The sequence below is a fragment of the Phytophthora cinnamomi genome (genome assembly GCF_018691715.1).
Source record: "Phytophthora cinnamomi strain GKB4 chromosome Unknown Contig26, whole genome shotgun sequence".
NCBI classification, from domain to species: Eukaryota; Oomycota; class Peronosporomycetes; order Peronosporales; family Peronosporaceae; genus Phytophthora; species Phytophthora cinnamomi.
In genome coordinates this window covers 792952-815676 of record NW_027150959.1, presented here as the reverse complement: position 1 = coordinate 815676, position 22725 = coordinate 792952, and the positions used below count along the sequence as shown (strand labels likewise).

Here is a 22725-nt window from a genome sequence, read left to right as displayed (position 1 = left end):
ACTACGATCGATATCTGGAATAGAATCGAACTCTGCTTGTAGGGGTAAGTTCTATCGCTAGCAGCGTGATTTATAAAAAACAATAATATGGATAAGTATTAATACTTCACGGGGGATAAATTATGGTATTTATAATAACTCCATAATCTACCCACTTAAGCTCCAATGATTGCATTAATTGAACGAAATTTTGTTTAGCAATTATTGACTTGGAAATTATGAATACTGTATCATTGGTACCAGTCATTTGCTATTTTGCTAAACTCGTTGTGTGGTGACCAAACGTACCGACACCAAGTCGGGTACCATCCATACACAAACGTAGATCTAGCGAACCCAGCGGTTTTTCTGGGCCAATGGTTGTCTCCCCAGCACCGTCGGTGACGTCCTCTGCCTAGTGCACATGTTGACCACCTTTTGCAAAAGGTATGCGGTGAGCGGCTGCTTTCACCGCTCGAACACTTTTCAGCTAGACTATCAATGCGTGCCACAAATATCTGACCAAAATTCCGCACAAAAGCAACGACGAACGCTGGAGACCGCTGCGGACCATTCGAGTGACTATCCTAAATTGAACTCTAAATGATTATAACTTCAAGTTAACGAATCAAGTGTAAACAAGGGGATAGCTAGCCGGACACTAACAGCGTACATGCTGCAACTTCGGATGGTAAGCACCATCACCGTCCCTGCCGTTGCCGCTATCCAACTGTAACGGGGTTACACGTACAAGTGGCTGCAAGCCACTTGTGAATTTAACAGATAGGTTATCTGTTAAACGTTTTGGATACTTCCTCACATTGGTGTAAGACACACCGATGGATACATTGAAGTGGACCACCACAGTGAGTGGTCCACACACACCCAAAAGATCCTATTGGTAGAAAGCAGCATCTTTCTACCAATCAGAGACATGCATATTAGCGGGGCTCTGACAGCCAGCCGCTGCCAACCCTTTCATAGATGATAAACAGTTTTTAGCAGATTTTAGAGGAAGATCAATTTACAAACAATACAGTTCTCATTTTACCTAATCTAAGTCACTTGGAATCCTTTTGTTACTTAACTTATATTTGTGTATTCAAATATAATTAACCTAAGTAATTACTAAGTACTTACGCTTCCTCATACACGTTGCGCAACGTGTAAGCTAAAGTAGTGAGTCAAGTTAGACCCACTACACCTGGTAGCACTTTGTAGTCCGTCCAACGACCGACTGCTTGACGTTCGTACGCGGCGTACGAACGCGGAGCCGAGAACCACATGAGCACGGAGGTGCCCATGGAGAGCTCCAACACGCCTGCAACGCATGTTGCACGCGCTGACTGCCCCCACCTGTCTGACCCAGAGTGGGAGGCCCTCCAACGACTGTCAACAGTCATTGGAGAAGCGGCGATAGCTACAATGCTGCGTACGCTATCGCCGACGGAGCAACATGGTGTTGCTCTGGGCTTCATCATGAAGGAGCAGCGTGATGCTGCTTCCTCAGTGACGGCGTCGTCAGGGACGACACCGCGTGCTCAACCATTAAAGTTGAGCGTAAGCAATTATGTGGGAAGAGAGGGCGAGCCTCTCCTCCGATGGCTTGTCGAACTCGACACAGCCATAGCGGCTCGACGCATCGTCGACCCGCTGTCGAAGGTCGCGTTCGCCATGTCCTGCCTTGGCGGACGCGCAAGGAGTTGGGCGTATGGACGCCGACTCTCCGATCCTACGTGCTTCAGCACGTACGAAGTGTTCAAAGAGGAGCTCAAACAAGCGTTTGAGCCCCCGCAAAACGAGTTCCGGTCGAGGGCGGAGTTCCTCGACCTTCAGCAGGGTAAGCATGACGTCCATGCTTACGCGCAGCGCGCACGATATTTGGTATCAAATATCGTGACTAACTCCCGATTGACGAGGCGACCAAGGTCGTCACGTTCATGAAGGGGCTTAGAGATGGGCCTGTGAAGACCTATCTCTTCCGAGAGTACCCGAGTACTCTCGAAGCTGCAATCACTCTTGCCATGCAAGAAGAGTTTAGCCTGCGGCAGGCTAAACTCCATGTAAACGTACCGAGGCCGCAACCGCGCCCGGTAGCGAGGACGGGAGGTCCGGAGCCAATGGACCTCTCGAGCGCAACAACTGCTGGTTACCAGCAGCAGGGAGGTAACGTGCGATGCTTCCGTTGCGGAAGGATCGGTCACTTTGCACGGGAGTGCACAGCTCCCATGCCCCCCTGGAGGTGGCCGTCGTGGCGATGCTAGGCATCGCCGCGGACCAACAAAAACGCGAACATCCAGTAGGCGCGGGGCGCCCTACTGGTAATGCAGTCGCGCGTGCCGACATCGGGCACGCGACACTGAGGACTGCAGCCCCCAGTGAGACCAGCTCTCACTGCAAGAAACAAGATGACAGGCCAAACCTAGTCATCTTGAAGGTTTACTCGAAGAGAGCGAGTGACTCTCTTCGAGCATTGGTAGACTCAGGCGCGTCGAACAACTTTGTTCGACTACGAAGCCTGTCAAGACTTGACTTCGAGGAGGTAGATACACCTCGAAGTCTTCTGGAGGTACGACTGGCAACAGGTGCCATCGTGAAGACCGAGAAGCGCGTCGTGAACGTGCGCTTCTCGTACAAACAACGAGTGTTTGTCGAACACTTTATCGTCCTGGACCTGGACGACAAATTCGACGTAGTAATGGGCATGCCGTGGCTTGCACGGCATGATCCGGTAATAGACTGGAAGAAGCGCACGCTCGTGCGCTTCGGACGCGATAGCGGAACAGAGAGCGATGGCCCTGTTACCGCAGCGCGCGCACCAGCAAGTGCGCGCGGCTCACCAGTCGAGACAGCGCTTTATGCTGCTGTCCCGGAGTGCCCAGGAAGTGCGCGAGGGCGCGCACAAGTGAGACCCACGTCGGCAATGCTGCCGACGTCGGAAGAAAAAGATGTGTTGGTTCCGGGAACCAACACCCACGTTCAAGCGTGTAAGGGACAGTCCCTGACCCGAAGCGGTCAGGTCGACAACGACGCGTCGGCTCCGGGAGCCGACGCACCCTCGGTCATGAGGGGCTCCGCCAATGATTGGCGTCGAGGTGACGAAGGCGTGTCAACTCCGGGAGTTGACGCTGCAAACAGTGCGGACGGTTGCAAACGTACCGCACTGACGCAATTTGCATGCTGTCGTGCAGCCCGGCTGCACGACGAAGCGCCATGCGATCAAGCCGGGCTTGATATCGCGCGCCCGCAGACAGGGTCTGCCGGCGAAGGGACACATTACCGTGCAGCCGGGCTGCACGAAGGAAAATGCGGTCAAGCCGGGCTTGATACCGCGCGCCCGCGGACAGGGTCCGCCGGCGAACGACTGTCCACGGCCGGGCCTGGACAAGAACAACTGTGCGGAGCCGGGCTCCGCACAACAAGAAGACGGCGCAAGCGGAAAACGCTGCGCAAGTCTCGGTCCGGGACCGAGACGCAACAAGAACAGTCTGCTGGGCAGACTGCGGCGGTGACGCCGAATGTCAAGACGCTAAGCGTCTTGACGCGCACCGATACTGGATTCCAGTATCGTGACATGGAACTCGCTAGTCCTCCGACGACGGCGTCGGAGTTGACTTCGCTTCCAGCCATGAGCTGGAAGCGCTTCACGCGCGACTTGCACGATGGACGCATCGAGCAAGTCTGCGTTCTTTCGGACAGCGAAAGAACGACGAGCGAGAGCGAAGAGCTGAGGCAGCTCTTCATGGGAAGTACCACTGAGAGTGAAGACACTCTCAGTGCGAAGACGAAGCGAGAGCGCTTCGAGGAACAAGGTTGGGACTCGCTGAAGTCGAGTCCCTATTACGAATATTGAGGGAGTACAAAGACGTACTCCCGGAAGACATTCCTGCGGAGCTTCCGCAGGATAAGGGCATTCAGCACGAGATTGATCTCGTGCCGGGCACAAAATACTGTGTCACGCGGCAGTGGCCACTGCCGCGAGAGCAAGTGAAAGCGATCGACGACTTCTTTGAAAGTCGTCGTAAAGCAGGACAAGTGCGGGAATCAAAGTCCCCGCACAGTGCTCCGACGTTCTGTGTCAAGAAGCCACAGGGCGGATGGCGCATCGTTCATGCCTACAACAAGCTGAACGATGCGACGGTACCGGCGCAGACGCCGATACCACGAAAAGATGTTATCATCGATTCGATGGCCGGGAGCACCGTTTACAGTGCTCTCGACTTGCGAGATGGATTTTATCAAATCCTAATGCGTGAGAGCGATATCCCTCTCACGGCAGTGAGCACGCCAAGCGGCATGCTCTGGGAATGGCTAGTAATGCCACAGGGGCTTAAAAATGCCCCTGCGACTTTCAACAGGTGCGTGACGCACTTGTTGCGCTCGGTGCGCGACTTCGCACCGAGCTACTTCGATGATGTATTCATCCACAGCCGGGCTGTGGACGGGAAGACTTCGACGTAGAGATGCACAGGGTGCATCTCCGACAGCTACTTGAGCTTATGCGAAAGCATAAGCTCTACGCGAACCTGAAGAAGTGTATCTTCGGGGCGAGCGAGATACCCGTCCTCGGGTGTCTCGTAGGGAAGAATGGTGTCCGCCCTGACCCAGAAAAGGTCAGAGTGATTAACGAATGGCCAACGCCTTCAAGTGTCAAGGAACTGAGGCAGTTCCTTGGCCACGTACTTGTGCAAGTACGTGGAGGACTATGCGGGCAAGATCCGCCCGCTGTCACAGCTTCTTAAGAAAGAAGCTGTGTGGAATTGGACACCCGATTGCCAAAAGGCATTCGATACAGTCAAGCGGGGCTTGACTGAGGCGCCGATCTTGGCAGTGGCTGACCAAGATCGCCCATTTCACGTAGTGTGTGACGCATCCGATTTCGCGATCGGATGCGCGTTGATGCAGCACGATCCCGAGGGCCGTGATCGTGTCGTCTACTACCAATCGCGTCAGCTGAAGCCAGCTGAGCGCAACTATCCGGTGCATGACAAGGAACTCCTTGCCATGAAGTATGCACTCGCAAAGTTCCGAGTGTATTTGCTTGGAAGTAGACCATTTGTAGTCTACACCGACCATGCTTCACTGCGCACCGCAGTGAAGTCGCCACACATTTCACAAAGAATGGCGAGATGGCTCTCATTCTTTGCGGAGTATAACTTCCGGGTCGAATACAAACCCGGAAGATTGAACGTGGTGGCCGACGCGTTATCACGTCGGCCAGACTATGCAGAAGCTGTTGACGTCAATGCCATTGACGCCATGCGATCGAGCAAACCCACATCATCTCTGTTGGATGATGTGAAGGCCGCGTACGCGCACGACGCGGACGCGAAGCTCTTGCTGGCCTATGGCACAGCGCCTTCTGACAAGTCCCGTCAGAAGTTGCCCAAGCACCTTCGTGCGCGTGCACACCGATATCGGGTGCGCGACGGACTGCTTCTTTATAATGCAGTCGACGACAACGCGGACCGCGTTGTCGTGCCAAATGACCATGACCTGCGACTCAGGATCATGTACGAGTATCATGATGCCCCGACTGCGGGACATCTCGGACGTGAGAAGACTTACGTCCTTCTCACGCGCGACTTCTACTGGCACCACCAGTATAAGTGGGTGCGCAAGTACATCCGTGCTTGCGAGGTATGCCAACGCGTGAAGCCTGCGCCATTCGCGCAGGCTCCACTGCAATCACTACCGACTCCGTCGGAGTGTTGGAAGTCCATGTCTTTGGACTTCATCTTTGGTCTTCCCCCGGACAGCGGAGGGAACACCGGTGTTGTGGTCTTTGTAGACCGTTTCAGCAAGATGGTACATCTTGCTGCGGTGCCAGCAGAGGTGACCGCGAAGCAGACAGCCCGTCTGCTCGTCGACATGGTGTTCAAACACCATGGCATGCCGTCCGACATCGTGTCGGACAGAGACCCGCGCTTCACAGCGCATCTGTGGCAAGAAGTGTTTACACTTCTTGGGAGCCAGCTTTCCATGTCGACTGCGGATCATCCGCAGACGGACGGTCAAACCGAGCGCGTGAATCGCGTGCTCGTCGATATGTTAAAGAGCTACGCTCACTCGTTCCAATACTGGAGCGAGTGTTTATCGATGGCAGAGTTTGCCATCAATAACTCAGTGCATGCCTCGACCGGGCATACACCGTTCTACGTGAATGCCATGCGGCATCCACGCCTCCCGAGTTTACTCGGAGTGATGGCTCCCACTTTAAGTGGGGGAGGATCTACGACTGCAATACAGCAGCCGCAGAAAACCGCTGACACTTGCACAGTGTCAGCTGCAACAATGGACAAACCACATGAGTCTGCGCAGGGCGCAGACTCCCCCAACAACATGGCCAACGACCACGGGTCTGCGCAGGGCGCAGACACCGCAAAGAACCACGCAGAGGCCGGGCCTCTAGCGGAGAGCGAGCTGAATGACTTCAGCTCGGATGCAATCAGTTTCATCACCAAAAGACAAGCCGTGATTCGGTTTGTCCAAGACACAATAGCAGCTTCTGTTGATCAACAGAAGCTGAACGCAGACAATGCGGGCAGAGGCAACACAAATGAATTTAAAGTTGGTTCATTAGTTTTGTTAGCTACACAAAACCTGCCTAGACATGCAGTTTCGGATTTCGGAGCAAGCAAGCTTGCTCCGCGCTTCATCGGGCCGTTCACTGTGTTGGCACGGCACGGCAACGCATACACGCTAGACATACCGTCTAGCATGCGCCTCCATCCGACCTTTTACGTCGGACGGCTGAAGCCATACCGGCAGCACGAGCCATCTAGCTCGGCTGACCCGAAGCCTCGGCAGGAGCCGAGGCAGCAGCGGAGGACTTGGCCTCGGCGACGAGCAACCTCTCCTCCAGCGCGCGGACGCGCTGGAGCAACCCTTCATCTGGGTCCCCAGCTCGACCTGGATATTCGAGGCGGTCTGCGAGACCGCCGCGACTTGGGCCTTCTGGTTCGCCAGCTCCTGTTTTAGGGCGGCGAACTCAGCGCCCTGCAGACGCTCCACGACGGTCACCCGGTCGTGGAGAGGCGCATACTGATCAGCCCGGGGCTGATCATACCCGGGCGTGTTCCCACCCCGCCACCGCCGATCCGTGACGCCCGCGGCTCAACCCGCTGGATTGTTGAGCGGATTGTTGACCACAGTATCCTGAAAACGAACCCTCAAGGGGCTCGTTTTCGTATTCGTTGGAGAGGATTTCCTCCCCATCGAGATACATAGGAGCCGCGGAACGTCTTGCTGGAGGACGTTCCGGAAATGGTGAGGGCGTACGAAGAGCAGTACGCGCTGGCGCAGCAGAAGTAACACGAACGCTGCGATCATCGCCAGCGCCCGAACCCTCACGTGCTAAGAACTTAGCACGGAGCTCTTTGAGACTCTCGGGCACACGGAACGACGTGTACCCGTTCAGGTCGCGGTCGCTCAAGCGGACCGCGCCTGAAAGCACTTCGTGCACTGAAAGCCCTCGGGCACAGCGCACGGCACATTTGCCTCCTCAGCAGCAACATGAAGTTGCTCCAGCTTTCCACGCTTCGAGTACGTCTCGAAGCGATCACGCGCTTGCTTAATCCGATCACGGTAAGCACTCGGCCTCTTGTTGAAGTTCTCAACAAAGGCGTTCCAGCTTGACAAAGTGCCTGCCATTCGGGCACTTTGCTGCGAGAAGAGGTCTTCTTGCTTTGAAACCATCGGAGCTCATGAAAGAGTCCGATGTAGTATCGCGCCTTTGATGCGTTTCCGCATCAAAGTGCAGCTCGGCAGCCACAGCGTCATCTTTGATGGCGCTGCGTACGTACAGCGGCACCTCATTCGGAGGTACCGAGTTCCCAAACCGGTCCGCGATCTCGGACGCGGACGGCATCCATGGATCGCGCGCTGCAGGCGCAGCGCGCGGAGAGCCTTGAGCTTTAACATCACGCGCTGCAGCAGCAGCGCGGAGTACTGAGAGCCCCAGCTGAAGCGAGTGGGGTATCACTCTCAGTACGCGAACGCTTCGAACTCGAAGCGTCCGATTCGTCCCCCTTCACGCGGGCGAATGTTCTTGGCATGAGGGTCGAGCGATTCGCTCGACACTGATTCTTGCGCTTAGAGGGCGAGTCCTCCTCGCCCTCCATGTCTTCATCGTCGTCGTCGAAGTCGACGACGTCACCGTACTTCGCCTTCTGGCGTTCGAGTAGTCGTCGATGGAGAGATGACTCCCCATCGACTTTGCGGACTTCTTCTGAGGCGCGCTCATCGTTGAATGAGCGCGGATTTCTTCTCAAACGCGGAGAATTGACGAATGGTCAATTCCAAAGATTGACGTGCGGAGACCCCGCGCGTCTAACCTTAAGGGGGGATGGTGTAACGGGGTTACACGTACAAGTGGCTGCAAGCCACTTGTGAATTTAACAGATAGGTTATCTGTTAAACGTTTTGGATACTTCCTCACATTGGTGTAAGACACACCGATGGATACATTGAAGTGGACCACCACAGTGAGTGGTCCACACACACTAAAGATCCTATTGGTAGAAAGCAGCATCTTTCTACCAATCAGAGACATGCATATTAGCGGGGCTCTGACAGCCAGCCGCTGCCAACCCTTTCATAGATGATAAACAGTTTTTAGCAGATTTTAGAGGAAGATCAATTTACAAACAATACAGTTCTCATTTTACCTAATCTAAGTCACTTGGAATCCTTTTGTTACTTAACTTATATTTGTGTATTCAAATATAATTAACCTAAGTAATTACTAAGTACTTACGCTTCCTCATACACGTTGCGCAACGTGTAAGCTAAAGTAGTGAGTCAAGTTAGACCCACTACACCAACTATCTTCCTTAATACTCACCGCAATCTGTTTCCCCAAATATTTCAAAGGGTCCAGCGCGCTTTCAGCTGGCTCGCTAGAACCTCCAGCTGACCTGCCGGAGCCACCCGACCCACTGGACGACACTTAACTCGGCGAAGGAGTCCGGCGTGGCGAATAAATGTCGCTGTGGGTGACCGAGGAGCACAGCGACCCACTCCCAGTCAAGTCGACTTCAGCGACCGGAGAAACAGGCCGCATAGATGGGTCGTCGGAACTCGGCTATGTGGGGACTCGACGAGCGGGAACTCTTCCTGTCCAGAGCGCACCCGCAGGATAAAGCGAGGCCGGACCGACTGCGATGTCTAATACGGCGAAGCTGCCGCTGAATCTGAAGGCGTGCTTGGAACTGCCTGGACTCGATGAGTCGACGGCGAAGACGGAGATAGGTCTTGGAAGAACTCAGCAAGTTCGACTGCCGACTCGAAGGCCTTAGCGCCAGGGAAGCGCGGACCCGCAGCAAGCCCAAAGAGTGGCACACGGATCGTCGAGTTGCTGACGACCGAAGCCATTCTCGCTGGAGCTGAGCTTTGCAAAGCCTGCAGAAAGAAGCTGAGGTTAGAAGCAAGTCAGCGAGAAGCGTAGGAGGAAGTTTACGCACCTGGATGGCGGGGGCGGTGTCGCGGCGAAGGCCGCGCGTCTTCAACTCGACGCATTCACCCTCCTCAAGGGCACCGGAGGACACTAGAGCCGAGCTAGGGCTCGGCGAGACAGCATCCAGCTCGCCGATCGGGACCACCAAAGGCGCCGAGTCAGCGACGGCCGGAGCTGGTGTGTCCGCTCCGGACGCAGTAATAACGCCGGCCGCAGTTGCTGGGCGCCCGAGAGAGGTGGCCCAGACATCACGAGGAGCCTCAGAAGTCCCAGGAGAGATGGCGAAGTCGGGGATTGAGTCGGAGACGTAGTCGGCTGGACGGCTAACTCCGGCAGCAGCAGCTGCCGAGTCGGCGCTAGGTGAGCCGGCCATGGGAGTGCCTGGAGCATCACAACAGATACGTCAGCTCGATTATTACACATCACAGTGGCCCCGGCGAAGCGACGTAACGACAGGTGCGTGAGCGGCAAGCGGCGAACGCGCTGGGTGACTTGGCGGGTGAATGCAAGCGTGGAGTGAAAGCGCTGACTGACAGAAAGGGACACAGGCTGCGACACAACAGTTGGGTCAAGACACTCGCCAGCAGGGTCGTATCACGACCGGGGCGGTTGTGGTGTTGAGTCACACCAAAATTCGGTGACCAGTATGTGACCCGACACCGACTTCCGTTGGCAGCAGCCTGAACGAGCGAAAGCGTGTCAAAGTCAGAGCGGTCCAGCGTTGCAGATTCAGAGCGACCACGGTACTGCACAGATGTGTCAGAGTGAAAGCGGTACGGTGTCTCAAAATGGGAGTGACCACGGTAATTTCCGCCGATTTCTTAAGTCGGCGAAAGGGTTTCAAAGTCAGAGTGGTCCGGTGTTGCGAAGTGAGAGCTGGAACGGTAATTCTCACTGAGTGAAGAGGTCAGCGAGACTCATAAGATAGTTACATAGGGACTCAGTGAGGGGTCAGTTGAGATCCGAAACCCCTTCATTTCATTAGGTATTTGTATAGATCATAGGGAAAAGTAGATAGAGCCCTAGCGTCTCTTCGGAGAGATAACAAACAAACAGAGCAGAATGTTCTAAATCCATGACAAGCGTACACGTTCGGTAAGTCCTTGCGCGGGCTGGATTATGTCTGCCGTCAGCACCCGAGAGGCATTGCTTAAAAAGCCGCCATCGCTGTTCCGGAAGGGCCGAACCGCTGGGGACAACCTAGCGCAGACCGATAAGCGCCGACTATGTTGTGTCTGTTGCAAGGACTAATTTGTGCGTTCTGCTATACCACGGGTCGAATACAAACCCGGAAGGTTGAATGTGGTGGCCGACGCGTTATCACATCGACCGGACTACGCAGAAGCTGCTGACGTCAATGCCATTGACACCATGCGATCGAGCACACCCACATCGTCTCTGTTAGACGACGTGAAGGCCGCGTACGCGCACGACGCGGACGCGAAACTCTTGCTGGCCTATGACACAGCACCTTCTGACAAGGCTCGTCAGAAGTTGCCCAAGCACCTTCGTGCGCGTGCACACCGATATCGGGTGCGCGACGGACTGCTTCTTTATAATGCAGTCGACGACAACGCGGACCGCGTCGTCGTGCCAAATGACCATGACCTGCGACTCAGGATCATGTACGAATATCATGATGCCCCGACAGCGGGACATCTCGGACGTGAGAAGACATACGTCCTTCTCACGCGTGACTTCTACTGGCACCACCAGTATAAGTGGGTGCGCAAGTACGTCCGTGCTTGAGAGGTGTGCCAACGTGCAAAACCTGCGCCATTCGCACAGGCTCCTTTGCAATCACTACCGACTCCGTCGGAGTGCTGGAGGTCCATGCCTTTGTACTTCATCTTTGGTCTTCCCCCGGACAGCGGAGGGAATATCGGTGTTGTGGTCTTCGTCGACCGCTTCAGCAAGATGGTACATCTCGCTGCGGTGCCGGCAGAAGTGACAGCGAAGCAGACGGCCCGTCTGTTCGTCGACATGGTGTTCAAACACCATGGCATGCCGACCGACATTGTGTCGGACAGAGATCCGCGCTTCACAGCGCACCTGTGGCAAAACGTGTTTACACTTCTTGGGAGTCGGCTTTCTATGTCGACTGCGGATCATCCACAGACGGATGGCCAAACCCAGCGCGTGAATCACGTGCTCGTCGACATTTTGAAGAGCTACACTCACTCGTTCCAGTACTGGAGCGAGTGTTTGTCGATGACGGAGTTCGCCATCAACCACTCGGTACATGCCTCAACCGGGCATACACCTTTTTACGTGAATGCCATGCGGCATCCACGTCTACCGAGTTTACTCGGAGTGATGGCTCCCACTTTAAGTGGGGGAGGATCTACGACTGCAATACAGCAGCCGCAGAAAACCGCTGACACTTGCACGGTGTCAGCTGCAACAACAAGGAATGAAACGCATAACTCTGCGCAGGGCGCAGCCTTCCCAAGCGACCAGGACAAGACAAACGAGTCTGAGCAGAGCATAGTCTCCACAAGCAACAAGAACCATGTGTCTGCGCAGGGCGCAAACACCGCGAAGAACCACGCAGAGGCCGAGCCTCTTGCTGACAGCGATCTCAACTCGTTCAGTTCGGAATCGATTGACTTCAACCATCGCAGACAAGCCGTAATTCGGTTTGTCCAGGTCACGATTGCATCTTCTGTGGATAGACAGAAGCCGAACGCCGATAATATTGGTAGGGGTAACACAAATGAATTCAAAGTGGATTCATTGGTTCTGTTAGCTACTCAAAGCCTGCCTAAATATGCTGTTTCGGACTTCGGAGCAAGTATGCTCGCCCCGCGCTTCACTGGGCCGTTCACTGTGTTGGCACAGCACGGCAACGCTTACACGCTAGACATACCGTCTAGTATGCATCTCCATCCGACCTTTTACGTCGTGCGGCTGATGCTGTACCTCCAGCACGAGCCACCCAGCTCGGCTGACCCGAAGCCTCGGCAGAAGCGGAAGCATTGGCCTTGGCAACGAGCAGCCTTTCCCCCAGCGTGTCCGCGCGCTGGAGCAACTCCTTCACCCGGGTCCCCAACTCGACCAGGACATTCGAGGCGGTCTGCGAGACCACCGCGACTTTGGCCTTCTGGTTCACCAGCTCTTGCTTCAGGGCGGCGAACTCAGCGCCCTACAGACGTTCCACGGCGGTCACTCGATCTTGGAGAGGCGCGAGTTGATAAGCCCAGGGCTGATCATACCCGGGGCGCGTTCCCACTCCCGCTACCGCCGATCCGTGACGCCGGCGGCCCAACCCGCGCGTTCTTAAGTGATATTGCGCGTACGTGCGCACTACTCGAAGTAATCTCACACTAGCTACTAGAAAATGTGCGTCCGACACCGAAATTCCCTCGAGCATTTTAAAGATTGCAAATTTTAAGTCCATTTAAAATGAGCTTGGCGTTGCAGGAGAAAAACCTATACTTACAGCACCCGTACCTAGCTGATAGTAGTGTGACATCTTTCGTGCGATTCCTATATTACAACAGGGGTGAATAAGCTGTGACTCACTTCCAGGGCTCAACTAGAAGTCGCTCGCTAATCTGGAAACCTTGTAGGTATTGTGTTCCGCCAATGCAAGCAGGAAGGACAAGGACACGGCAAAGACTCATGCGGAGATGGCGTCATGGTGAACGAGTTGATGGTGGACACGACACGGGCCTCGCCACGACGCGATTGGGAAGACCAATGACTGACACTAAGTTCTCGGTAGGATATACCATAATGAGATCAAGTCAAATCCAGCTTCCGGTAAACAACATCAAGGGGCACAAGGGAACAACATGGAGAGAAGGACAGTAAAGTAGATTTGGGCTTAACGATAAATCGCACTTCAGCATTTGCCCTCTTCCATATCACCAACAAAACGAACCGGTTAACAGCCGCACCATGCTCAAGCTTCACAACCACGGAGAAGGTAACGACCAGCAAGATGGTCGAAGTCATCCTGGGAATCGACAATTACTTCCATTGGGAGTTCGCTATGCGGATGACGTTGGCTAGGACGGGGCTGCTGGCGCACGTGCAACTGGTGAAGGATCCAAGTGAGGTCACCGAAGCCTGGTTGCTCAACGACATGAAGGCGCTCAGACTCATAGCTCAAGGGGTTGCATTGGCGCACCCCACGAAGATTCAGTCAGCTACCTCGGCCATTCAAGCATGGAACCCTGAAACACTCTGGGAGAGATCTACAGCTGGACGACGATTCATAATGTCGTGTAGGAATTCACGATTTTACGAGTCCTCGTCCCTCAGCTTCGACAAATGGAACGAGTCCTACCAACAACACAAGCTTCACTCGAAAGGTCGGTGAAGATTTTTGGGATTAAACCTGAAGACCAGGTCCGATCCCTTACACCGGTCTGGAAATATGCCTTGTGTTGAAGTATCGGTCAGGTAGGTAGAGCCCACACAGAGGCACCGCCAGCCACGAGCAACGGCTGGGGTGCGTAAATATAAACGCTTTCGCGCTAAACCCACTGTGGTCCCTCAGAAAGGAAGGGTGCCGGGCCGGTCAAGGCCTTTGACAGGGGCGCCGAGGTGAAACCTCGGCCAAAGAGTCTACTACACTGGGGGCCACGCCACGCACCCAGGACAACATACCAACGTACAGGGAGGACTCTTTACCTCCCAACACTCGGCCACTATCCACTCTTGGTCTTACCAGGGCGATCTCTCGGTCAATGTACCTTAAGCTCACCAGCAGACATACCCCGCGTCGGCCGAGCGTATCCAGACCCTACAGCTAAGCTAGCTAGACTTACCGTAGACGGACTTGACCCTGATGGCTTGGGGGGAATATTCTGCTCTGATTTAATAGTTAGAGGCGGTGAGGCCTCGACTATAACTAATCCCTAATGTATATACAAATATCTAATATAGACCGAGCTTTCGGTCTAATCCTACAACCGGACGAGCCTTCGTCTTAAGTCCGGATTCTTAATAGGAGGCAAAAGGTGTATCCACTATGACTATCCGGAGAGCTCGGCGAGAATTTATTAGAACCCGCCGAGCCTCACAGTCACTAACTAGCTTCCTGTCACTCTGGCGCGGTAAATGTGAGTAGCCAATAGGAGACCTCGGTCATCTTCTCTCAAACTCTCGACGCCGTTAGACCTCGGTCTGGCGGCTCCACTCCGCAGTCAAAACCCAAGCTCACAAAAACCGGGTAGCGATGACTCGTTGTCTCCATGAGTTCAAGATGAAGGACGGCTCGACGATGGTGAAGCATCTGGACAAGTGCGACGAGCTCATCGTAGGCCTTAAAACGCTCAGCGAGCTTCTGGACAATGACCGGCAACTCGTGAGCAGTCTGCACGCTGAGTATGAGTTGATCGCATCGTTTGTCGAGAACTCCAAGGATTTGAATCTGATCGAGGTCAAGGAGAAGTTACTCAAGGAGTACGAGCAACAGGAGAAGAAGGACACCTCGGAGCGTGCGCTGAAGGTTACCTTGTTCAGAGGTAAGGCAAGAACCAAATATTCGGCAAGGTCGGCAAGGGGTTGGATCGAAAAAGCAATGGCGGACGAAAGCTCGGTAGGTTCAAGGGCAAGTTCTTCAATAGCGACCAAATCGGACACGTGAATCGGGACTACCCACCCGGAGCAAGCCAACGGTGACATCAACAAAGACTCAGTGTTCGCTGTTGGGGAGGATCGGTCGGAAGGGTGGCAGATCGACTGTGGTGCGACGGTGCACATGACGCCACACCACAACGGCTTGTTCGACTCCGCGGAGGTGTTGTCAAACATGTTTATTACAATCGCGGATGGAAAGAAGATTCGCGTGGCTGGGACGGGGTCAGTATGCTTGACGGGCATCGACGGCAATCGGATCCGAACGGCAGAGGCTCAACATACCCGACCTCGACCGACGACTGCTCACGGTCGGAAAGTTGGGTGAGCGCTGTATGAACTTGGAGTTCCAGCGCAAGTCGTGTGTCATCTGGAACAAGTCGACGGTGATGGCTTCGGGGAAGAAGATCGGCAAGGCATTACGTGCCGGACCGCCAGCAGGATACGGCGTACTACACCAAATACTCGGGGGTCAAAAGTGGGTGGGACCTTTGGCACGCTCGTATGGGACATCTCAACGACGACTCGTTGATGAAGACTCGGCAAGCAACGACTGGGAAGCCGATGAGTTAATAACCTGTGCGGCGGAGCGTGAAGGGAAAGCAGACGGCCGCACACTTCCCTTCGCGCTCGTTGACGAAAACGACACCTCCACTCAAGCTAGTTCACCCGGACGTGATGGGTCCCGTGAAGGCGAAGTCTAAGGGCCGGTGCTCACCATCGTGGACGACTACTCGCGGTACGTCGTGGTGTGCTTCTTGACTAAGAGGTCTCGGTCAATTTCAAGCCGTCCGTGTAGCTTCTCGGAAACGGATTAGCAGACGTCGAGGAGTCGAAAATGAACAGCAACGAAGACTCAGACAACGACGATCACTTCTGACCTCCATCGCCAAAGCGACCGAGGTTTGACGAGGACAACCCATTTGCAGAATCTGTGCTGAGGTACGCTGCATGTGTTGGTGATGCGGATGACGAACAATCCCCGTATCAACAGACGATGCGTAGCAACGAAGTCTCGTAGTGAATCAAGGTGATGAACGCGGAGCTAAATGGACGGGCTGACAATGGGTCCTGGACGATTGTTCAACGGACAGCTAATGCTCGGCCGATCGGATGTCGGTGGGTGTTCGTGACGAAGCGCAACGAAAACAGCCTACCAATCGGTATAAGGCTTGCCTGGTGGCGAAAGGGTTCCAACAGAAGTTTGGCGTAGACTTCCTCGAGAAATAGTCGTGACCAAGATGAACTCAATCGGAGTTGTATTGTCGGTGGTGGTAGCGATGGCGTACGTGACAGAGCAATTCGATGCGGACACTGCGTTCCTAAACAGCGGGCTCACGGAGCGCGTGTACATGGAGGAGCCCTACGACGTCGCGGACGCGACGAACATGTTGTGCCGGCTCGAGAAGGCGTTCTACGCTCTGATGCAGGCACGAACGCTTTGGCAGAAGGCTATCCACCGCGTCTTCGTGAACATCGGATTTCGGGTTTGCGGTGCCGACGTCTACGTCGAGGGCAAGGAGGGCAAGTACGTGTACATCTGCGTCCATGATCATTGCGGCTACCACGAGCGACGAGATCCAGGAGGTCAAGGTGGCGCTCAACAACTCGTTCAAGATGAAGGAGTTTGGTGAGACCAAGTTCATCCTTGGTATAGAGATCAACCACGACTACTCGGCCAAGACGCTCGTGATCAAGCAGACGCGTTGCATTGATGATGTGGTGAAGAGATTCTACCAGCAAGACGCCAAGTTGGTGCGAGTCGGGCCTGAAGTTGACGAAGACTCAGTCACCGACGACGCACGCCGAACGTGTGACAATGCCGGCAAAGCCACACTGAGCTCTCATTGGATGCATCACAACGTGCACTCACCCGGATGTGGCATACGTGGTCACGCAGTCGGCAAGGTTCTAGATCGGAAGGCTGCGGTTCGAGTGTTCTGGTACCTGAAGTACACACAAGACCTGGCATCGTCTACAATTGCAACAGAGAAGATTGTGGTAGGGGCATACACGGACGCGGACTGGGGCAGAAATCTCGACCACCGCCGTCGGAGTCCGGAACGATGGCTTCGATCAGCGGGGCGCCGGTGGTCTTCAAGTCGAAGTACCACCGCACGGTAGCTCTCAGCTCGGCGGAGGCCGAGTACATGGCACTCACACTGCATATCCAGGAGGTGCTGTGGGCCCGAGCCATGCTGGAGGGCCTGGGCCACGAGCAAGTGGGAGTGTGGGAGGATAACCGTCGCACTGGCGAGCAACGCAGGCTACAATACTCGGACCAAGCATGTTGACATCAAGAATCACTTCATCCGTGAGAATGTGGCGCGGGGCACCATCGCGGTCGACTACGTGCAGACAATGGACCAGCTCGCCGATATGTTATCGAAGGCTGTGGGAACCAAGCGCCGCAGTACCTGCTCGAGACGAGCGGAGTCGCCGCCAAGGCCGCTCAACCCTAGCGACGAGTGGGAGTGTTTGTATTGTGTACCACCAGCGCAAGCAGGAAGGACAAGGACACGGCAAAGACTCATGCGGAGATGGCGTCATGGTGAACGAGTTGATGGTGGACACGACACGGGCCTCGCCACGACGCGATTGGGAAGACCAATGACTGACACTAAGTTCTCGGTAGGATATACCATAATGAGATCAAGTCAAATCCAGCTTCCGGTAAACAACATCAAGGGGCACAAGGGAACAACATGGAGAGAAGGACAGTAAAGTAGATTTGGGCTTAACGATAAATCGCACTTCAGCATTTGCCCTTTGTCATACCACCAACAAAACCAACAAAACTATCCCAGTCTTTTCTATTAGCGATTTGGGCGGGCGTTTTATAGGATGTCACACCAAACGCCCCCAAGTTCTTTAATACACACATTCGACACCTGGATAAACTTTGGAGAAACATGAACTGCTGTCGTTTAATGAGGAGCTGAACCCCAGCTTTCTTTCGTGGTCGAGTCGCTAAACGTTTCTTCACGACATTGATTCGTGCCTGCAGTGCATGGCAATAGTCAACACCCATCGAATTGCAACACTTTGCCATCGCTTGGGGAGTCGAAAGGAGATTTTCACTTTCATCACGATCACAACAAGGAGAAGAAGAGTCTTCTTCATCGTTAATCGAAAACACCGTCTTCCTCAAGATTTTTCTTCAAGAAGACGAAGTTTTCGATTACCGATTTATCTGCGTTCTCAATTTATGTGAAATCGATAGGGTGAACTGGGTGTGCTGTGAATTCTTGATATTGTCTGGACACCCATATCCTAGAAGCAAATGTTGTTTCTCTCCACCCATTGGCGATGGTGTGCTACGCATCTCACTATATCTACAACAATGATACAATCACTGCTTGATTAATCAGTCTTTTCTAAATACCACTTGGTAAACGGGCAAAATGTTGGCACGACACAACAAACAATCTAGATCATATCAATGTTTCCCTGAATTTATAGCAATTGCCAGTATTGCGTACTAGAACTGAAAAAAATGCATGTTAACGTGTAGCCACGTTTAATTTGGTGGTGACTAATAGCATTCTGAGTATGTCCACCCAGTGCCAACTTAGTTAGCTTGCATAAGTCACAAACTTGCAGTCGGGAGTAACCGGAGCACCTTCGAATACGCGAGTTGCATCTTCCAGAGAGCCGAGTAGTTGCATCAACGGGGTCAGCATATCGAAGCTGTACTTGACACTTGACACACGATCTTCCACGTGATCCCAGCCAAAGCTTAAGAACCCATGCATTTCCAGTCTACGACCGAGAAGCTTAGCTCCGAGTGGGCCGAATTTTTCGTTGATTCCTAGACGAGGGAAGGCGTGTCGTAGTGTGTTTTCGCTGACAGTTACATACACTTTACCGTACGCAACAACCGAGCTTTGATTGTCACTCTCCAGGCGGACGAGCTCAATGTTGAAGCTATCGTAGTAGCAAGCCAGAAGCCCCCAGCACCTCAAAATTTCCTCAATACCGTACCCAGTATCCACGCCCACATCAGGTGCCATTGTTGACTGGAGGAACTTGCGGTGACTGGTGCATTCGACCGAACCCAAGGATCCTTGGGAGACTGACACCTGCTTCAACGCTGGTTTGAGACCGTGGCGGAAAAGGTGAAAGTACTCGACAGCGAAACGCCACGGCTTGGAGTTTGAGGGGATACCAAGCGTGATCGTCTTCATTTCCAGCTTCCGAACCTCATTCCGCAGCCGCTCTACCTCGCTCTCGAGGGACAGCGTCTTTGAAGCCATTTTTTTCCGGTATCGCATCTGAATAATGCGCCGTTGCTCTCGGACACGCGCAGCAACTTCGTCCTTCGTGGTATTTTTCATCTGAGCGCGATGTCCAGACTTTAGGGGTTCTTCTCTCCCAATCATGCTGTTTTGGAGCGAGCTTGCGTTGATCTGCGCTTCCCGTTTCCGCTCCGAGTGGGAATGAGTCTTCAGTGTTGGAGCCATTGAGGTGCAATCGTCCTCGAATGGAGCTTTCGCAGCTATATGTACGAAGTCGATACCTTCTTCGTAGAAAGAAGCGCCATCATCGACAAAGTCGCGCTGTGTACGCGTGGACCGCAACACAACGTCACCAATAACGCTGTCGCTGAGGCTATGGTAATTGGGCGGCTGAAGTACGCTGCTGTTCATCTTGAGTTGGCTTGGCGGGTGCGGGAGTAATTCGTGACTGATCTGGAGCTCGGTTGAGCACGGTGCGAGCAACCACCAACAAGCCTCCCAAACACATGGCATGCAAATGGGATGGTGAAATTTTGAGCTCGCGATCTATACCACGGGCATCGGAATCGGGGACTGTATCCGTTGATATACATCGTACTAGCATATAGCCACATACATAGCCATTATTGCTCAAAAATTCTCTTTCTAGGTCGAAGTGTGACACCATTAATGGTCTCCAATACTTACCCACCACTGTATGTACCGTCGCATTGCGACCGGTAATCACCCGCTCGAAGTGGTACTCAATTCAGATGATAACGAGAAGATGAGGATGGATATGCCGCATACAGTACGACGGTCGTCTTAATACGACCATGCCATGACTGTTCCTGTACGCACGCTCGCAATCAATGTTTACTGAAGCTCACAGCCTATTGGCTGAGTGATCCATATTACTACTGTGTAACCCCATTCACATTTATGCCAAAATTGAGTTTCACACAGGTCAAATGGAAGTTATCGGATAATTGTTATCACTGCAATGCCGAACAAACGTCTCTTCCAGTTAAAAGGCTATCGGTTTAATGTTCAAACGCGTTTTGTTGTTGTTGTACGAAGCAACCCGACGAATGCTCCCTTTTGTGATGTTCTACTCCTCAAACACGATAATTGGATCATCTATTTGGACGGGACATTTGTCGCAAAAAAGACGAACAAACGATGCACAAAATCTAAAACGGCTCCCGTTTGCTCCATCAAACCACTTTCGGCATCACTTGGGGCCCATGTTGAGGGAGGGGAGGGGTCTGCACAAAAAATCCTGTGACATATGTCACTCGTGTTCATCGAAGAACAGATACACGATGAACAACCGTGCCATCAGCTGTGTCAGACTGTATTGACAAAAACGAACTATAGTAAGGGAATCTGCCACTTTAGTGCACTAGAAGCATATTAGTGCACTAGCAAACCTGCCATTATGTATACAGCTCCTGGTCACTACCAAATTCGCGACCAAGAAGCGCGGAGACTACACCAAAAGCAAGCTAAACTCTACCGCAAGCAACAGATGGAGTTCAGTGACGTGGCCCTCAACCACGCCTGACAGCTGAGGCAGAGCAAAACCTTTCTAGCTTATTGGGAAGCCGGCCAAACGTGGGGAAATCATTGCCAAGGCCAGCACGATAGCTGAGATGACTACGGGCACTGGCGCTGGTAGCGGCTGGTACAGGCGCTTTATGAAGCGGCGCCGGCGTCGATTAAGCAAGAAAACCGTCCAACAACAGCTTCTCGTCCTCCCACCACCACGCACGAAAGGCAGGAAGCGGAAGACAGCGACAGTCAGCTGTGAACTACTAGAGAACCTACAAGCAAAACCTCGAAAGGCACGGCAAAAGGTTCCCGACTGACACCGGTTCATACGGAGGTTGAAAATGCTCCAGGCGCACCCGAGCAATCGCTGTTTGAAGTTTAGTCAAGAGATAAGACAGACAGGCAAATCAATGTTAGTTACTGTAAGTCAATTGCACACACAGATGAGCAGATACCTTTATAACAGTGCGGAGAATTAACGTGTCCGAGGGGACTCGAACCCGCGACAACCATGCTCCCCGTAGGGCCCTCATTAAGCCAGCGGCGTTAACCGACTGAGCTGTCAGCACTGTCGAAATGACAAATTATTTCCAAGATACATATCCTTTCAATACTGTTGTGTTTGCGTTTTTATCGAGTATTATAGGTTACCTAACCACTGAACGAAAGAAACACTGTCCCAGTTTGAGAAATGCTGGTTCATACAAATACTAAGATAAAAAGGAGCACTAAAATGGCAATCAGCAGGAAATAGGCCATTCACTACAGTCCATCCAGACTACCCAATAAGAGCCTCTCCATACCAGAATTAATCTGTGAAAGAGAGTAAACAAACACCTGTCTGGGCATGCATATTGCACACTGAAACTCACAGTAGACTTTCGGCTATCGCGCCTTGACTGATGCCCTTTGAAAAGTGCACTAAATTGGCAAATTCCCTTAGCACATTTTTAGTATTCCTCGCACAAGCCAGTTTTTCAACTACGTACATGTAGAAGTTGCACATCGTATCAGTTATACATGTACAGTATCACACGGGTAGAATGGCACATTCTGAATGTGGGATACTGTACTAACTGGGTCGCAACCACGTGCTGCTTTAATCCAGTGTATCACGGGAAGTATCCCAAGAGAAGCATGAATAACAATACCAGTTGGAGCCCAACTCACACTTCGTGTATAAGGAAGTCGGATGGCAACACGCATTTGAGTGCTTAGCTTACGTTCACAATACTTCGCCGACAATTTTGTGCTTCAATTAGATCGCTGACTGCTACATGTAATGCATATGTATAGTGCTCCTCATCTTGGAGCACTGGTGCATGTATGTATGCAACGCCGCTGCTAAAATGGAGAACGGGCTTGTCACAGCACGACCTCTCCGCCAGTCACACCAAGCCATCAAGGCTCGGTGCCCTTGGGTGAAGAGGGTTTAACGGCTGCGGAAGCGTTCGCGGGATGGTGAGGATTATGCCACGGGTTGAAGAAAGTATTTTCGCCCTTCATAAGGATTCACCACCAACCGAGAGTCAGACTACCCATTCGACGAAATCGGAGCCACTGCTATGGTGAAGCGTCATCCTCGTACATGTGTAAAGGTACTGTACGCGAGTCGTACAGGGCCATTGATCATGTGTGTTGCCCCAAAGTACCTTCTTTTATAGTGCCATTCCCATCGACAATATGTCATGGAAACTTGGTATTCGGTACAAGTGCGAAGAACGAAATTGAGTGAATTAACGGAATATCCCTAGTATCTACCGTATTTTACATGTAAATTTCGTACAGCAGAGTTTTCTCTTAACTCATAGCGAATGAAAAAAATAATGGACAAAAATAATATTTATGCATATAAGTACGGTACAGTACTTATACACCTTTTCAACTTCAAAGAGGCAAACTCCAAGTTCAAAACGTCAAAATGTAAGT

General features: G+C 52.9%; 1 protein-coding gene across 1 annotated transcript; it reads right to left on the bottom strand.

Annotated features, from left to right (window-relative positions):
* Positions 1 to 9147: 9147 nt before the first annotated feature.
* Positions 9148 to 9809, bottom strand: IUM83_08689 (uncharacterized protein; the record flags this gene model as incomplete). Its single annotated transcript, XM_067933078.1, has 2 exons — positions 9148 to 9381; positions 9444 to 9809. The coding sequence occupies 2 exons, from the start codon at positions 9807 to 9809 to the stop codon at positions 9148 to 9150; spliced, it is 600 nt and encodes a 199-aa protein (XP_067794067.1).
* Positions 9810 to 22725: the final 12916 nt, after the last annotated feature.